The following is an 18538-nucleotide window of genomic DNA, read 5'->3' on the forward strand; positions in this document are numbered from 1 at the left end:
GAAGGGCTCTGTGTTAGGGGTAGTGGATGTCAGGGAGCAGCAAGATTTAGCTGCTTTGCAACAGAAGGTGTGCCAGCAACCAAGCACAATACCAAGGCAGGTGAAAGCAGTCACTTCATCAACAAGGAGCCGGGATGTACAACAGCAACCCCGGGCCAAGATTAGGTCAAGAGGCAGTGGTCAGAGTCAGACACAGCCCATATGGTCACCCAGCAGGGCTGCAGTGGCAAGGCAGGTCCGAGGCCAAGCCAGGATGCCAAGTCAGCAAGTTTGGATGGGGGCCAGACCCGTGGAGATGCGAGCTGGTGAGAACAGAGCTGCTGCACAGCTGCCCTGTGGCACAGGTGAGGGCTGGCACAAAGCCACAGGTTAAAAGTGGCTCTCGAGGGACACACAGGCCCTCCTGCTGGCTTTTTTCACAGCTGCTCTTATCAGTGAAGGAACTGACCTTGGACTCTGCCAACTAAACTTCTGCAAAGGGGTAACGTGCTCAGGGCCACGGCAGTCAGAGGGCTAGAACAGAGCTGTGGAACGTACCCAGCACCAGGGAAGCAGGTTCATGGAATTGGCCTTTTTTGTTAAAATGGAACATGAGTAAAAACCCCACATGAAAGCAGACCGAAGCAAAGTTCAAAGACCTTACTCTGTTCAGTTTGAGCAAGCCAAGGACTCCTGCTGTTAACGATGGATTCATTAATGAGATGCAGCAAAGGACATCTGGATTATTAACTAATCACACTGATTTAAAGCTCACTGATTTGAGGGTACTAATTTAATTTTAATCTTAAAAAAAAGATCAAACACAATCCTAGGATGTGTCAAGGTTATACTATTAGGGACACTCAGACTCATTATCTATTAGGGATGCCCTATGAGACCTGAAGTGAATGTACTGACTAGTCACCCGTGTTTAACAACGGGGAACTCAAACTAACATACGCACAAATGGCTCAGTGGGATAACCAGGAGAACAGTGAGAGTTTCCTGAATTATGGAAAGAGACTAGTAACAACAGTGGCTAAAAAAAAGGGCTGGAGGAGGTACAACAAATGATGGGGTGAACATCACAAAGAACAGAAAGTGTTTTAATTCCTGAGCAGCCCTGGCTGAGGAAAATTGACATAAATATTTCTATACTCAGAATTAAATTAATAAATTATTTGAAAATTGATAAATAATTAGGCTTTCTCCACTTGTAAGGAATGAAAATTTGGGACTGTTTTTTAGTGCCATTAATATGGGAAAGAAAACTTTAAGAAATGGATAAATACTTCTTTATTTAGTTGCTTGAGTGGAATGTGACAGCAAAGGTTTACATTAGAATGTACAGAGGGTCTCTTTCAGGCTTATTTCTTGCATTAACCATTAATTTACAATAAGCAGCTGAATGGTTGAAGTCAAACTAGATTATGTGATATGCTCTTTTGGCTTTACAATATTAGTTGTTCAGCTGCAACTGTTCGTCTTTAGCTGTATACTGCCTAAAGATTATGCATATATAACCCCATGCTATAGTGACAGCATTGAAATAAACTGCATTATTCACAACCACATTGTCTTGTGGTACAAAAGAGTGAAACCCAATGAAAATGAGATCAGTATGGTTTATGGATCACTTGGTTTATAGACAGACAGTTTGGAGGCTCTTGAAAATTCCAGTAGAACATTTCCAGCAGAACCTACTATTCTCCTTAAAGAAAATACAGAAGTTCCAGTTATACAGTATATTGTCTCCCTCTTCAATCTTATTTTGATGCAACAAAATTATATGACATCAAGAATAATCTTTGCAACCTCAAATGTATCAGAGGTATCATTCCCTCCTCCTTTTCCCCATTCATTTCCATTCCCATTTGAAAGAACTGTTTCAAAGTAATTGCTGTATTTCTTCCTTATTCACTCAGAACTCTCCAGTCAGGGTGGGATAGAATGAAGGGTATCTACACAACCATCTGATCAAAACTACCAGAGACAAGTTATGCCTGCATGTGCAGTTTGTGATTGCTCAGGAAATTTCAAAATTTCCGGTGGCACATATTGGTACTTGAGCCATGCATCTGTGAATGCTCACCCCCTGCTAGACCCTCTGACAGCAGCACTGCTGCAAACGGACATTTGCTGATGCCCGTGTTTTAGAAGTTGAATCCTCTGTCATAAGAAACATAATGACAAACTGGGGATTTCTCCATGGTCCTGTCTGGACAGCAGAGGCGGTTCAGACTGCCCAGCTTCCAGCTCCATTTCCCCGGCAGTACCACTTTATTATAAGCTGTTTCAAGGGAGTTCCAGGTAGCATAGACCACTTGCCCAGCCTGGAGCTGGAGTCCATTCCCCCACGGGCCGGGCCTCCTAAAGGAGCATTTGGGAAGCAGCGACGACCCTTTGGGTGACTCCACCGCGTGTCCGCGCCGAGTCCTTGCTGTGACAAGAAATCCCTCGTGGACCCAGCCGGGCAGAGGGTAAGCACGTGTTGAGCTCCATGACTCCTCTCGCCCGGGAAGGGGAGAGCCGCGCTCGGATCAGGGGCGGGGGCGGTGAGGGACAGCACAAGGGCACCTGAGGGCACCGGGGGGGTGGGCCTCGCGCCGGCCCCGCCCCTCCTCGCGCTGCCGCGCACTTTGCGTAACCCCGCGGTCACGCCGGCGGGGGCGGGCCGCGCGCTGCGTAAACGGCTGCGAGAATCGCCGCCGCGAGCGCTGCAGGCGTAAGCGGCGGGACTTTGCCCCCGCCCCGCCGCCGCCAAGCTCAGCGCTCCCGTCCCGCCGCCATGGCCGCCCCGGGGCCGGCGCGGCTCTTCCGGGCCGCCGCCGCTTCCTCCCGCCTCTGGCTCTTCTCCTCCACCTCGCCGGTAGCCGGACTGAGGCCGGGCTGCAGCGGCGCTGCCGGGAGGGCAGCGCGCCCGTTCAGCCTGTCCGCCCGGGCGGTGCTCAGGTAAGGAGGTCACGGCCGTGAGGTGCTGGGCGGGCTCCCCGGGCCGGCTGCCCGGAGGAGCCGGGCCCGGCCGGGTCTCGGCGTTGCGGGCAGCTGGGGCCAGCGGCTGCCTGTGGCACGGGCCGCCCGAGCCGGGCTGGCGCGGGATGACCTTCCCGCCGTGCCCCTGACGGTCCCGGCCCCTCCGCCCCTCACCGGCTGCTTGGCGGTGGCACCGAAGCGCTTTAGGGGGCCCTTCCACCGAGCTGTGCCCCGTAGGGCTGTGCCGGCCCTGCGGGTCGGCTCGGGCGAGGCCCCGCACCGGCCCCCGGCGCGGATGAGGCTCGGGGTCGGTGTGACCTGGAACCACGTTGACAAGGCTTGTAACGTTATGGAACACTAAACCAGCATTCCTGGTGTTTAGAGGGTTTTCTGAGAGGTTATGACCTTACTAAAGTTGCGCTCATTTTTCTTTTTTTCTGTTGTTTGGTTTTGTTAGGGTCTCTTATTTTTTTTCCCTTAGAAGTCTGGTTGGGCTTGTGGTAGAAGGCATCCTAATACTTAAGGTGTCTTTTTCCTTTAGTATAGTTTTTCTGTGCTGAAGAGCACTTTTGCATCCTCCTTACGGTATGTGACAGTGCCATGATTTAGGTGACATGGTCATGCCTGGTAATAGCTTGGACTTGATGATCTCAGAGGTCTTTTCCGACCTAGTTGATTCTGTGGTCCCATCTAAATGTGCAGAGCTCCTTCTCTCCTCACCAGTATGTATGAGTAGGTATTTCAGAATGCATTACATCTGTGGGCATGTAATATTACACAGTCCACAGCTGTACTTTTGATGCTTATTATAGGTAGTCACAGATTGTTTATGCTTCTGGCTTGTTGTTTGTATATTCAAAGATCATCAGGTCTACAGCTGACTTTCAGTATTTGAAAAGCAGAGGTTTTAAAACCTGATCTACTTGGTTGCCAGAGAAGTTTCCTAGACTTGGAACAGGACTCACAATCAGCAGCCCAACATCAGGGGCGTAGCCTGGCCTGTTTCCAGAAGATTAAGTGCCCTCGACATCAAAGCTGTCTCAATAGGTTGCTTTTGCACTCTTGTAGGTGATCTTTGCCTTTGTTCCAGCAGATACTTTTAATGAGAGAGAGAGAAGAGAGAGAAGAGAGAGACTTAACTTTTCTAGCCTAGGACTACCATATGAGATGAGTAAGTTGCTAGTCAGATCTCTTCTCTGAGGGATCCTGCTGGTGGTCAGTTGATTTTGAGTTTTAATTTGCAGTTTTTAATTACAAGAATTAAAGATGTGATGAGTTGACGAGTCTTTTTAAAAGGTATTAAAATAATTGAAAAAATAATCTTATAAAGGGTAGGCATTTCCTTACCTAATAGTAACGCAAGACTGGTAATCCCCTCATGTCTTTTACAAACAGGCTGAATACAGAATGAACTTTATTTACATTAATTTTGCAAGCACACCAGCAAAAATGCTTATGCAAACAAGTGTTTCCAATGTTGTTTATATACTCAGTGTCATAACCTCGCTGAGTGAGTTGGGAGAAAAGGAAAGTTCTTGGATATTATTGTTTTCTCCATTTATATATGTTACTTTCTCTGGGCATCACATTTGAGACCCAGTTTCTGACCTTCATGTAATCCACCAGTGTTATTTCAGTAAAAAGCATACATCATTGTTTGTGTGTGTGAAATTAGCTGTATTTGTGTCTAGAGGATGAAGACATCACTATACAAAACATTACTTGAGGTGTTTCCTATGAGCAGAGGTTTCCAAGGGTTTCAGTGGAGCATCAGGCATTGTTTTCATTTCCATTTCCTCATTTCTCGTGCTCCTTTTCTATCCCTTATCCTTCCTTCTAATTTCATGGTGAACAGTAGTTATTTCAGAATTCTTTTGTACCGGTCTGGTTATCTGTGCAATGTTTTTGGTGCACAGCATAATAATTGCATGCTTTAAAGATTAGTTCAGATTTAAAACTTCTGTTGATTGAGGCCTGTATAATAGTTTAATTAGTGGAACTCCTCAGGCAATTAGGGCTGTTGGATTTGCTGTTGATTAAAAGATCTGAGAATAACAGAGCTGGTTTTACCAAGTGCAATACCAGATTAAAGTTATGTTTCTTTTGCAGGAGTGTGATTCTTAACTTGGAATTAATAGCTGAAGATTCAAAAGGCTAATTCTTTTAAGGGAGAAGAAGTAGTTCTCAAGACTTTTGCAGTATTTACTGTTATTTGCATGAGAGGAACAACAAACAGCATTTACAACTCTCTGGTGCTCCTCTATGCCGTTGTAGTATGCCTAATTTAGGGTATCCTTATGAAGTTTGATAGAAAATGTTGATAGGACTGTGGCAACCACGTAACAAAATTAATTGTATTTTACATCTGGTGAAAAGTGTTTATCTGAGCATGGATTGGGATATTTATGGTTCATGTGGCTAACACAAAATAAATTGTGTTTTTTCCTGATAATCCTGAGGCTATTCATACTTGCATGGACCTGGCTCATGTTTCATGTGGATTCCCTGTGACTGGTTCGCAGCATGTGGGTATTTGGATAGTTGCTTTTCTTGGTGCAAACAATGTCTGAGTGGATAACCTCATGTTATTTGAAATTTATAAAGCCTAAATATTGTTTCGTGTGGGTGAAATTTTTATATTTTTAAATGGTATCCCCCAGTCATTGAGAAGATTGGCTCTGTGTGTGTTTTGAATGTCTGACTAGTCTGATTATTGCATACACACCCTTCTGAAAGTATTTTCAGCAAGTAAAGCACCAGAGATGTTTTGAATGTTTTGGCTAAGTGAAGAGTGGTAGAAGGTGGCAATAGCAAAAAATCAAATCTACTGAAAGACTTAAGAAGGCTGTATCTAACTTTACACAAATTTTAATTTCAGTTATAAATCAGGTTGGATTAAGTCCTGTCAAAAGATTAAGGACTGTGTCAGTTTTTACCAAGTCAGTGACCCGGTGGTGATACTTCTGTCTGTCCCCTTGCTGCGTGCCACGCCACAAGATACGCACAGCCACAGTGCAGGTCCCTGGCTGAAGCAAATATCCAGTTGCCCCTATGGACAAGGGGATCCTACTGCTGTTTCCTTGTTTTTGTTGTGGCAGTGGCACTTTTGTCAATTTTGCTCTCTGGTCCAGTTGAGTCTACTTTAGTTTTGTGGTTGATTTTCATCCACATTAGCAAAAGGAGTTGACTTCTGGTAATACTGGTGTGAGGATGATGGGAGGGTGATTTGGAGTGAGATCACCCAAACCCACATTTTTATACTGTAAAGAGATTGGCTTAATCTGATCATGAAACCCAGATTGTGTCATTGCAGCATAAAGTTTCAATAATACAGCCATTCTGAACTGGTGTAAGTTTCATCCGAGGGTCAGATCTGACTCAGCTGGTTCTGACATCTGTGAGGTTATTGACCTTGGCTTTCAGCCAGTGCATTCCCGAACAGAGGTTACTGCAGGACAGTGTGAACACTAGAGAGATGAGGAACAAAGGAGCTGGGGCGGGACTGTTCCTCCACTGGCACTGTGGTGTTTTATCAGATTCACGTGTAACCACAGATGAAGACAGTTTCAAACGTGTTTTGAAAACTGGGAGGGAGTTCAGTTGTTATTTACAAAAGTTGCAGGGATCTAATGGATGCCCAAACATCTTATTGTTTGGTCCATGGTACTTGTGAGTGCCTAATCCTATAATAAAGCATATGTTTAGGATATTGGAATAAATATTTAGTACTTGCCATGTGTATACCAGAGCATACCCAGAAATGCAAGTGCATATTGCATTGTGTGTCCTGTCAGCCTTGTTTTTGTCATGTTAACAGAAATATTTCAGCAAAGGAGATTGTACTTTGAGCTCTGGAAGGGCTTTTAGAAGCAGTTTAGAATTACACTGTCAGACGTTAGTTTAGGCTCTCAGAATGTGAGTCTGTACCTTTCCAGATGCAGTCTAAACCCATCTGTCTTAAACTCCCAGAGGAGGTGGTGAATTTTGTACTAGTTTATCGAAGTGGGTGCTTGTTTCCTTGGTTCTGCTGTGGGAGGTGTTAACATAGCCGAGGAACAAAATGAAAAGCAGAATGAAAAAATGAAAACCCCCACAGAATGGTTTGCTGGTAGTCCTTGGATATCACAGGTGACCGTACAACATAAATCATATTTTGTAAAGATATATCTTTAAATTTCTGAATTTTTTTGTAGTACGTGCTTCAATTGTGTTCTGCAGGTCAGCAAGGTCAGCCCTTCATTATCTAATTATAGTTTTAAAATGAATTTATAGTTAATAGTAGCTTGTGGCTGCCTTCTGGAGAGGGGACTGAGGAATGATAGGAGAAGAATTGAACATGACATCATAATAAATAATTGCGGAGCACACTGGTGCCAATGGAACTTAAGATTTGTGGGACGTGTATGAAGTCTATAGCAACAAACATTTGTTGTTGTTTCATAACAAGCCACGACTCAGATTGCTAAAATCACATTCTTTTACAGCCAGTTACAAAAATAATTTGTTCACTGATTTTTCAGCATGGCCACTTTCAAATTTTTTCTTTAATATTTTCCAGACAGTGACTTGATTTTTGACTTGTCTTATGACATAAATCACTCAAGGTCCACAGTTAAGAAGAGTATGGTTAATATGAAACATGTGGCTCTTAAACATGAATTTCACATGGAAAAATAAATTTTTGAATTAGCTTTTTAGTTTTTGTCATTTCTTGGTAGATTTCTTCACTGAACATCCAACAAGTTTTTGTTTTGCTTACTTACTGTAGGAAAGAAAATAATCTGTTTAAAATTGAACACACTGTTTGTTATTAGTATATTTAAAGCTTTCTTTTAATTTGTGTGTGAAATAAAATAATATGGAATGCAAAAAAATAATTTTTTTAATGTTAAAAGCTCTAATCTTAAGACATTTTTGAGCAGACTGAATTTTTTTCTTTCCAGACAATTGTTTATTTAATAAAAGGCAAAAAAACCAAAACCTTCTTTTCTTGAAACCAGTGTAAAAACCTTGTACTTCACTAGAATTAATATTCACAAGATGAACTCCTCAGAGAATCTATGCCTAAAACCAGCAGAATATTATTGGACTATTTCCATTTGTGGGAAGAGAGAAGAAATTAATTTTGGAATTAATAAAGCAAAATGTCTAAAACTCTTAAGCAGAAATGGAAAAATTTAGAATTTATCCTAAATTATAATTATGAGACCAACAGAAAATTCATAAACCCAAAGCAAGAGTTCACATAAAAATGGTGAGAGAAACATTTAAAATAAGCTCATTTATTTGTTAAAAATACAAATATTGTGCCTAAAATAAACCATCTGTCTTGGGTGAAAGGCAACATCTGGATCCCATATAGCTTGTAGTGACACAACAAACACCAAGGTTTGTTTTTTTTTCTTATTTTTCATGGTCTTTGTTCAATGTACAACAGTAAAAGCCTGTATGTGTTAAAGCTTTTAAAAGCCAGTAACTTAGATTTCTTTTTTCTTGGAGTTGATAGTAGTAGTATCAACTATTATTTTAGTAGTAATCAATCAATTCTAAAGTGCTAAAAAATTCTAGCATTCTTTAATTGTATTATATAATTTTATTTTTCAGCTCAGAAGATAAAATAACTGTTCATTTCATAAACCGCGATGGTGACAAACTAACAGCCAAAGGAAAACCTGGGGATTCACTGCTGGATGTTGTTGTTGACAATAATCTAGACATAGATGGTTTTGGTAAGTAGATTCACTGCATATTTTATTCAGTGTCTAGAAATTATGTTTCTCTTTATGCATAAATATTTATAGTATCGTTTACATTGCAAAATATCTTCCAGATCATTAAGTCCAACTATAAATAAATATTTTATATATAAAACCTAGCTGTGCTTCACTTGGATTTTCTCCCCTTTTTTTCCTCCTGCAGGTGCATAGAATATTTTGGTTCAGCTTTTAAAAAATACTTGGGGTGATCTTGGCTTGAGTACTAAAGAGGGGAATATGCCCAGTGCTCTCAAAGTGGAGTCTGAAACATGCCACCTGCAGACCTCTTCTGAGCTCAAAGGTTCTCTTCTAGGGGCAACACAGAGCTGGTGTATTCCTCACAGTGTCTGCTTACTTCTGTAGTGCCAAACTGTCTCAATTTATTATCAGGCTTTTTGTAGCACTAACATATCTGTAGCAGAGGAGTGCAAAGTGAAAGAAACAGCCAAATCCATGTCAGTTAGCAGGGAAGAGCAAGGAGTTTAATTCTTATTAAAGAACTGGGGTAAAGAGACCTTGTGAAATTCTAACTTGGTATGAGTTCTGTTTAAAATCAAAACAGGAGGAAGTTACAACTTCTCTCTATTTCTTCAAACTTTTGCACTTTCCATAGTTAGACTCATAGGGTGGTTTGGGCTGAATGGGACCTTGAAGATCGTTCAGTTCCAAACCCCCTGCCATGGGCATCTTCCACCAGCCCTTGTTGCTCAAGCCGCTAGATCACATTGCTCAAAGGTATTAGGTAGTTGCAATTAAATATCTTGTGAAGGTATTTATATGAACATGAGCTGAAAAATTAATAGAACTAAAGCAGAAAGTGGTAGTACAATTTTCAGAACTGAATGCGTGATGTGAAGCAATTGGTGGGGAAAAAAGGCAGCAGAGAATTGTAGCACAGTTTGAAATTTGATGTGTGTTTTAGTTAAATGCAAATTCATTTTACTGCTAGTAATAAAATCTTTGAGATTTATTCTTATACTTAATATTTGAGACATTTTTTATGTCTGGAGTTGCACATGTGTGGGAAAGAAAAACTCAAAAATTTGTAGTGCAACTAACTTTATGTATCACTTATTGCTCATTTAGGCTTATGGCTGGTCTGCTTGTATTCTACAGTAAATGTTCTCTTGTCAATATCAGCTGTTTTAGAGCATTGTGGTAAAGTGGGGAAAAGCAATGCTGTCAATAAAAGGAAGCCAAACTGAGAATTTGGAATACTGTTACAGTCTTTAATTTTAATTTGTGCTAGTCCCATTTCAATAACTGCTTGCTAATGAAACGTTGTACTGGGGCAGAGAAATAATGTAGTAAAAATGTATGTTCTGTGTTTAAGAACAAAGTAATGAAGGAAAAGTAAAATGTAAATCCTGCTTATTTACTTCTTTCACTAGGGGGCATCCCATGTGCATTAACAATAATAGATATATCTTTGTATAAAGGCTTACAGATCTGTTGAATGATTCAGCTTCACTCAGTTTGTTATTGCCAGTTTTATGGTTGTGGAAAAACCTTCCACTGTTCAAAGAGACTGGTCAGGGTTCTTTCCTTCCCCCCTCACCCTTTCCCTCGCTTCCCCAACATAAACGATCCTGAAGCTGCTGATAGGACAAATTTTATGTTTGGCACTTGAATTAAGCTCTGCTCTTTCATGTGTATTTGAAGACATGGTATAAATTAAAAATCAAATATTGTATTACAGTGTTGTGCTCACTTTAAACACATGCTTTTGGTTCTGTAGCAATATGATGCTTTCTGTGTGGTTCTCATGGTCTAATGATGAGTTCCACTATTTCTTTTCATATCAGTGGTTATACATACAACCTTGCTGCATTTATTTCCATGATTACAAAGGTGATGTGGTCACAGTAGTTTTTGTCCTGTTCTCCCAAGAAATAAGTAAATAAGTGAAGATTGGCTACTGTGTTATCTGATTCTCTTCTATCAATTTAAATCAGAGCCTGAGGTTTGTAATCTCCACAGTATTTAGCTGTCCCACTCTTCTGGAAGTTGCATATTTCTTTTTCAACACTGTGAAGACTTGGTGCCAGCCCAAGACACAGACCAGTACAGTGACAGAGACAAATTTGTTGTAGTTCAAACTTGTACTGTGCTGTGGTGACCTAATTGCTGTAGCAGGTAGGTGGAGTTGGTGCTGGTGCTGCTCTGCCCCAGCAACTTGTAAAGTCCTTGACTTGTACTGGAATACCTCCTAATCCATGTAGGCCATCTCTCTCTAGCCTGACTACCTTTGTTGTTGTCAATTCGTGTTCTGTTGAGTGAGAAGAAATAAGTATAAAATCCCTCCTCCCTGTACTTCTAAGGACTTGTTTTTGTGTAGCATGTGTCCGCTGTTGAACTTCTAGAGAAAACAGTCTCAAAACCTTGGGAAAAGAGAGAGATAAGAAGGATCAGCATTGGAAAGAAATGAAGTAGTGTTGATTGACAGCATTGTCTGCTTTTGCATTCTTATAGTAGAAAGCTATTCTTTCTTTAAATAATGGGAAGGAAATTAGTTAAGTATTTTGAAGTGATTACGTAGCATTTTTTAACCAATTACTTAGCATTTAAGTAAATCCTAGTGCCATAGTAACTGTAGAAATGCTATTAATAGTTGAATGCAGAGTACATATATGAATGTGGGAACATACAGAACAATAATTTTGCTAATCAACTGAGATTTCTTGTATGAAACAAACACACGTAGGGCTTCTTCTGAAATTCAGCTGCAATTTGAAACTTGGATTTTCTATTATCTTGATTTATTTTTCTTTAGGTGCATGTGAAGGAACACTAGCCTGTTCAACTTGTCATTTAATATTTGAAGACCACATATTTGAGAAACTTGATGCAATTACTGATGAAGAGATGGACATGCTGGACCTGGCTTATGGCCTCACAGAAACGTAAGGCAACATAACATTTCCCTACGATACTTCTTCAAAGAATGGGAAGAAAGGTTTGCATTTGGGCAGTCCAATATTCTTGGAGCACCTTAATCAGCTTTTAATGAATAGATGGATTTTTTTACACAAATGGGACTGCCAAGTTTAAATGTTGTTTGTCTGAATTAGTATTTAAAATATGTCACTATTGGTTTTGTGACTGAAAAGTGTCAGTACTTGGTCTTCAGAGGGGTCTGGTGCAGAAATGTTAGAGCTAAACTATGACTGGAACACAGTTCCTTCCATGAAAGCTCTGCCACTGCTGTCCTGTGTGTGGATTTTCTTGTTCTTGTTTCTCCTCCCTTCTGTTTCTTTTCCCTTGTTAGTCTGTAGCTAATTAATGTATTTTTTTAATGTGTTTATGTCAGTGTTTTAGGTTTTGGTCAGATCTTTTCAGAGTCACAGAAGGCTTGAGGTTGGAGGGGACCTCTTGAGGTCAATTAGTCCAACCCACTGTTCAAGCAGGACCACCTAGATTCGATGCCCAGCACCATGTCCAGACAGCTTTTGAATATATCCAAGGATGGAGACTCCGCTTTATCCAACCTCTCTGGTATTTATGTACCAAGGTTTGCTAAGATCCTTCCTCCAAGCCTTCTCTAGGACAAGCTGTGTAGAGATGTGTCAGTGTACATACTTGTTATGCCTTGACTCATATCACAGTGCTCCTTGTGCATGCAAACTGGATTCCCTTTTGGGAGAAACTGATCCTGAAGTGTGCTCTGACTGCTGATAGGCATTAGGATTAGACTAGTGGTGCTCCAAAGTAAGCCTCTTTTCTGCATCAGCCCCACCATCACACATCTTGTAGTTAGGGTGTTAATCCTCATCACAGACCCATTCCTGGTGGGCTTTTGTACTTGCTGATGCACAAGTAGCCTTTACCACATGCTCACACAAACAGTAGGCAGCTGTGCCTTTTGAGGTTTCGTAAGCCCATTCCTTCATGTTTCAACAGAACTGCTTGTTGAAGTTTTTGAAAATCTTTGCAATGATGTCAGAGGCTTTATACCTGGTCTGTATAGCATAGCGTTTGTGTCTCTGCAAAGAAGTACTCTGAATTAACTTGTCTGCCTTCTTATATCAGTAAAAGGAATCCTATGCTCCTCATTTCTATATGACACTTTCTCCAAATTTGAACATTTATGTGAGGTTGGAAAGGCAAAGAGTCAAGCTCTGAGAAACTTGTAGCTTCTTTTATCATTTTTCCTGTCTCACAAAAACCTGTTTTCAGTTTTGAGAAAAAGCCATAGGCCCATTAAGACTGCCACCTACCATAATAAAGAGTAACTTTTAGGCTCAGAGCCAGAAAAATTCCTGAATACTCTGGAGGCATATGATCTAATAAAAACCTTTTTCTTTGGCTACCTTTTAAGTAAAGGTTTAAACCAAGGAGATTTTACCGAAGAATTGGAAAACAGTAGCAAAACAGAGCTCTAAGTGTTTCTAATTTCTCCTCTAAATTCTTCATAGGAAATGAAGTTTTACACCCTCTGAAGGCGTTTGGTACTTCTATTAGGTTTTCCTTGCATCACATGTTCTTCCTGTGGCCAGGGACCTTCCATTTATGTGAGGGGATGACTCTTTTGAAAGACAGAGCTTGAAGTGGCTGGTATTTGCTGCAGGTTACCTGGACTCCTTTGCTGATGTAAATTTGTGTAATGGCGATGCACTTTTATGTTTTGTCAGAGTTACAGGCATAGCAGCTTATTCTGTGTTTGGGAAAGTTTCAGCCAGCAACTGCCATGAGAGTTCATGTTTTTTAAAAAGAAGGATTAATTAGGTTAAAATTAAATTGTTGCAATTAACCGCGTAACAGTAGAAAGTAGTAAGATGGGGGAGTGCAAACCCTGGCAAGTTAAAATAAGAACACTAAAGCAAAAAAATAAGATGAGAAACAGTTTGCAAATAGTAGGCAAATATTTTTGTTTCTAACCTATCAGCAACAGGAAACGTTGTCTACATGCCAAGCCAACGGGTGATGTAGAAGGTGCACATAAAATAGAAAAAGATAACAGTGCAAAAGAAACTTGGTTATTATCTCTAGAGGTTTTATAAGCTGTCTGTGTACTGGAAGGTTCCTTTGCAGAAGGTGTCCTAGCGTATTCTGTGACCTTCTTTTCAACCAATGTGTCCATAGATGTAGTATTACTCATACTAATTAAAAAACTAAAAATTACTTGTATTGTTCATATAAGTCACTGAGATGAAGAAAGATCTTACAGTTCATGCAGTTTACTTAGGTCTAGAAATTGTTTATGAAATTTTGAGGCACAACAGCATAATAGCAAAGGCCCTGTAAAGGCTAAATAATTGGTTAAACCCCGCCCAGCACCCCCCCCCCGCCCCCCCCAAATCTTTTAATAAGTAGTATTAAGATGCCTGGTAAAAGTATGTGATCGACAGCATGATGTAAAAGTGATTGGTGCTGGGTTTTAATTAGTGTGAGCATCCTTGTGAAAGACTTAGGAAAACACAGTGAGGAGTAAGGGTTGATTACTTTGCTGTGGTAATGTCACCTGCCTGTGAAAACATGCAAGAGGATTTTATGCTCTTGAGCAATAGAAAATGACATTTGGAGTTAAAAGGCAAATGCAGATAAATGCATATGGAGTGGTGGATACTGGATACAAGAGTGGGAACTCTACATTCTTGAAACAGGCTGTCAGCTAGTTAGTATCTTGCCAGGGACCAGTGCTATGGATCATTGCCCATCCTTGCTGATATCTTTAGTATTCTATACTTAAATACTGACACATTGGCATTGAATTAAAGTTATCCCAGCAATAAAAGCAGCTTGTGATGTCTGCAGAGTTTTGTTGTGGTATTAAATCTTCTGGTTTTAATTGTTCATGTGCAACATCTGGTTTTCTTGTGCTGAATGATAGGTATAGAAATGAAGGATGACATCTCCTGCGGTGCCTTGAGTGTTTTATCCTTCTCCTTCCTATGTTTCTTGTCTTTTCACTCTTACTTTCCTGGCTTACACCCAATCTTGAGTTTTTTATACATTGAATACATTGAATTCTGGATGGAGGGGCTAGGCTTTGTTTTTTCTGAGGCTTTCATTCAGAGTCATTGCCTTTATTTCTTCAGAGGTGCCAGATGTCCCTTGAGAGATCAAGCATCACTCCCTGCACTGGACTGACCTGCTAATGACCCACTGAAAAGGGAAGGGTCACCCATATCCTGCATTGTCTCAGTGAGCAGGATGTACTCAGTTGTGGGACTTCCCAGTGTGCTGAGTTCTGTTCTGGCTGTAAATCCTGGCTATTGCCACACAGATCCTTGTGCTGATGAAGTTGGTTCACTGTGCTGGATTAAGGCCCTACACAAGAGTGGCTGTTCCTAGTTCATGGTCTGTTTGGGATGGCTGAGTGTTGGAGATGTAGGGGGGTAAATGCTGTTAGACTGCTGGTGGGCTGGAACTAACAATGTCCTGTTTCCCCACAGATCACGTTTAGGCTGCCAAATCTGCTTGAAGAAATCAATGAATGACATGACTGTTCGAGTACCAGAAGTTGTGGCTGATGCTAGACAATCAGTAGATATGAGTAAAAACTCCTAAAAGAAAATATCCTAGGGGTTTTAAAGAAGCTTAATTATTTTTATAACTTATTTTTAAATGTGTAATTAAATATGGAAACTTACATAATTGTGAGTTATTTTATATGACTATCAATATTAGATTAATGCTATTTTAATTTTCTTTATAGAACCTCTTATATTTTTACGCTTAAAATGCAATAATACTTCTTATAAGTTATCATTGGATTATAAACATTAGCAAGTGTATTACAGATTTCATATAACATTATTCTACCAAAACATTTAATGACATTTAAAAACTGAATCATCTGTACAGGACTTCTCCTAAAACAAACTCTGAGCATTTCTAGGTTTCAGACCTGAATGTGTTAGAGAAAAGAACTTGTAGGACTGCCTGGGGTCTTTTTGAAGTGTTGCCATTAGAGATGGTATGCTCAGAACTAGTTAAAATTCTCAGTGAGTATGATACTTCCTCAGCAAATAGTAGATTTTCAGGATAGGAATTTTCAAGACTTTGGAATCTTTGAGATGTGGCAAATGTTGTCTTGTGAAACTACTGCTAAACTCATGAGTTCTAGGAGCTGTGTTACGGTTTAACCCAGCAGGCAGCTAAATGCCACACAGCCATTCACTTGCACCCCACCACTGCCCACCCCCCTTCCCAATGGGATGGGGGGGAAAGACTTGGAGGGAAAATGGTAACATTGATATGTTGAGATAAAGACAGTTTAATGGAACAGAAACAGAAAGGAAACAAAGTTTTATGTGTTTTGTCATCAGTAATGATGACAAATAAAATACATAAAACTAGTGAGGCACAGCATGATTTCCAACCACCTGATGACTGATGCCCAGCCAGTTTCTGGGCAGTGACCCCCAGCCAGCTTTTGCCCCAGTTGATATTTTGAGCATGGCACCATATAGTGTGGGACCTCCCATTGGTCACTGGGGGTCAGCAGGTCCTGGCTTTGTGCACTCCCCCAAGGTGAGGTGAGAATCTGAAAAGGCCTTGACTGAGCTGTTGCTAAGCAATATTTATATTAAAACACCAGTGCGTTATCAACATTATTCTGATTCTACATCCAAAGCAGCACTGTACCAGCTACTGGGAAGAAAATCAGCTCTCTCCCAGGTGAAACCAGGACAGGCTGATGCAGGATGTTGGCACCTGCAGCTTTACCCTGGCCCAAATAAGATGTCAGTAAACCTCAATAATATTTACATTTGACTATGCCACAAATACTGCGGTAGACCAGGCTAGGAATGAATCCTTGGAGCTGTGTAATGGGAGAACATACACAGTGGAATTACAATTTACTCATCACAAACTCTTATTGTTCTCTGAATATAGCTGAGTTGGGATTGAACAGGGCAATGTTTGTCAACATCAGATTTGTTCTGAAATCTTTATTCCTTTTTAGTTTTGAGCTTGTGCAGGAGGCAGTCTGACATTAGCTAGGATGTTCAGCTTGAAGAAATTGCTTGATTCTGGGCCTTGCTCACAGGATCATTTCAGTAATGGTTGATGCAAAATGACCAAGTTTAGTTCTTTCATAAAAATGGCCTAGGTTCCCCAGAAGGTGTAGGGAAGCCCTTGTGGTGATATTTGACTGCATTGATGATGAAGTGCTTCCAGCTGAATATTGGTTTAGTCTTTCTAAAGTAGCTCAAATAAAATAATGCTTCTAAGACTACTGTTATCTCCAGCTTTACGTAAATACTTTTGTGAACTGGTTATCACCAGTCGTTATTAACTTTTGATTTTTTCGGCATTTATATATATATATAAACAAACCATGTTTGTTTACATTTGGATGATCTAGTGTGTTCATTAATGGTTTTAACTCATAACAATGCTATCTGGACATCTTTTCTTGTATTATTATATGTATGGAGGAGAGAAAAAATATTTTTCCAGTGTCAAATATTGGAATTATTTTGCGCTTCATAAAGAGGAAAAAAGTTCCTCTTTGTTATAAGAATGAATATTTTCTAGAACTGTATTGAAAATAGATGTGGGTTAGATTCTTTTATTTCCTCTCCTAGTTACCTTGTTTCCTTCTGTTACCTTTCAACTTTGTTCCTAATGCAAAGTATACTAATTGTGGTCTGCTTGAAACTTAAATCATGTAGGGGTTTCAGAATACAATTCTGATGTAATCTGATTCAGATTAAGACTTCAGTATTAAAATTTCCAGGCTTTTTTGAAGGGTGGAGAGAGGAAGGTTAGGGAGAAGGGTGGGCATAAATTGAAGAAATGTTCTGAAGATGCTGCTGTCTTTTCGGCTGCTGTGACACTAACCATGACTGAGAGGTTGACCTCACACAGTCAGACATTAAGGTAAATCTCACCTTGTGTTGCCTTTGTCCTGAGCTCATTTATATACAGTTACTACTATTAAATCGTGAGGTTTTGGGGTTTTTTTTTAACAAGAGACAGCTCATCAGATTCCAAGAGGGGGAGCTTGGGTCATAACCAGATGTGTTGTGCATTTGTATATCAGAAAGAAATATGAAGTTTCAGTATACCTGTGAGGTTTAGAGATAGATGTTGATATTTACTGAGTTTTTTGGGCTCTTCTTGTTGGTTTTTTTTTTTTTTTTTGTTTGGTTTTATGGGTTTTTTTTTCCGTTGGGTTATTTGGGTTTTTTTTTTTCATACAGCCCCAGGTACTTCTTGTGGGAATCTTGAAGTGCTTAACACTGTGTTAAACAGATGTGGAACAGCTCCCAAGTGAGTTTTCTTTCTAAGCCAAGGTGGTTTCATTGTGTGTTTCCTGTGACAGCTTCTCATTACAAAGACTTTGACTCTCCTACAGTGTGCCTGTGGAATGAATCACTCATCACAGCAAGGCAAAAAAAGGACACTTCAACGTTCATTTGAATTCTAGAGGTATCCCATACTGCATGCAAATGGAAATCTCAGAACACAAAGGAACTGACTTGTGGTCTCCAAAATGCACAGCTCAGAGATACTAGTTTATTGTCAAAATTATTTGCAAATAAATCTTATTTTTAACCTCTTTCTGACACCTCTTGTTTTGTGGATTTTTCTTTCCTTCTGCTTTAAGCTATTGAATGTATTTTTAAATGAAAAATGGAACTTACCAATTAATGGTGCACTTTAACGTGTAACTATGAATTCTTGTGCAGTGACACACAATTATAGCATCAAAATTAATTGAATACATGTTTACTTCCCTGTTCAAATAAAGATTACAGGTAATTTGCTTTCTAAAACCATTTCCTTTCTCTGCTAAAAGATGGGGTCAGTGTGTTTCTTCTGTCTCTCCCCTTTCAAAAATTAGGAACAAATCAAAACTGACTGTTTCCTTTGTG

At 40.2% G+C, this 18538-nt stretch overlaps 1 protein-coding gene across 2 annotated transcripts; it reads left to right on the plus strand.

Moving 5' to 3' along the window:
• The first annotated feature begins 2660 nt into the window (after nucleotides 1–2660).
• Nucleotides 2661–18229, plus strand: FDX1 (ferredoxin 1). 2 transcript variants are annotated; one of them, XR_001989611.3, is made up of 5 exons: nucleotides 2661–2931; nucleotides 8557–8681; nucleotides 11482–11611; nucleotides 15104–17540; nucleotides 17864–18229. XR_001989611.3 is itself a non-coding variant. In XM_009102807.4 (4 exons), the coding sequence occupies exons 1-4, from the start codon at nucleotides 2768–2770 to the stop codon at nucleotides 15216–15218; spliced, it is 534 nt and encodes a 177-aa protein (XP_009101055.1). In that variant the 5' UTR covers nucleotides 2661–2767; the 3' UTR covers nucleotides 15219–18229. The 2 variants fall into 2 exon arrangements, 1 of the variants encoding a protein (XP_009101055.1); XM_009102807.4 differs by having other exon boundaries at nucleotides 15104–18229.
• Nucleotides 18230–18538: the final 309 nt, after the last annotated feature.

The sequence above is a fragment of the Serinus canaria genome, chromosome 1 (assembly GCF_022539315.1).
Source record: "Serinus canaria isolate serCan28SL12 chromosome 1, serCan2020, whole genome shotgun sequence".
Lineage (NCBI taxonomy): Eukaryota > Metazoa > Chordata > Aves > Passeriformes > Fringillidae > Serinus > Serinus canaria.

Excerpts from the sequence above, each read along its gene's own strand:
- FDX1 (XM_009102807.4), top strand. The coding sequence starts at position 2,768 with ATGGCCGCCCCGGGGCCGGCGCGGCTCTTCCGGGCCGCCGCCGCTTCC. Across the intron at positions 2,932-8,556 it reads TCCGCCCGGGCGGTGCTCAG|CTCAGAAGATAAAATAACTG; the intron begins GTAAGGAGGTCA and ends TTTATTTTTCAG. Across the intron at positions 8,682-11,481 it reads TCTAGACATAGATGGTTTTG|GTGCATGTGAAGGAACACTA; the intron begins GTAAGTAGATTC and ends ATTTTTCTTTAG.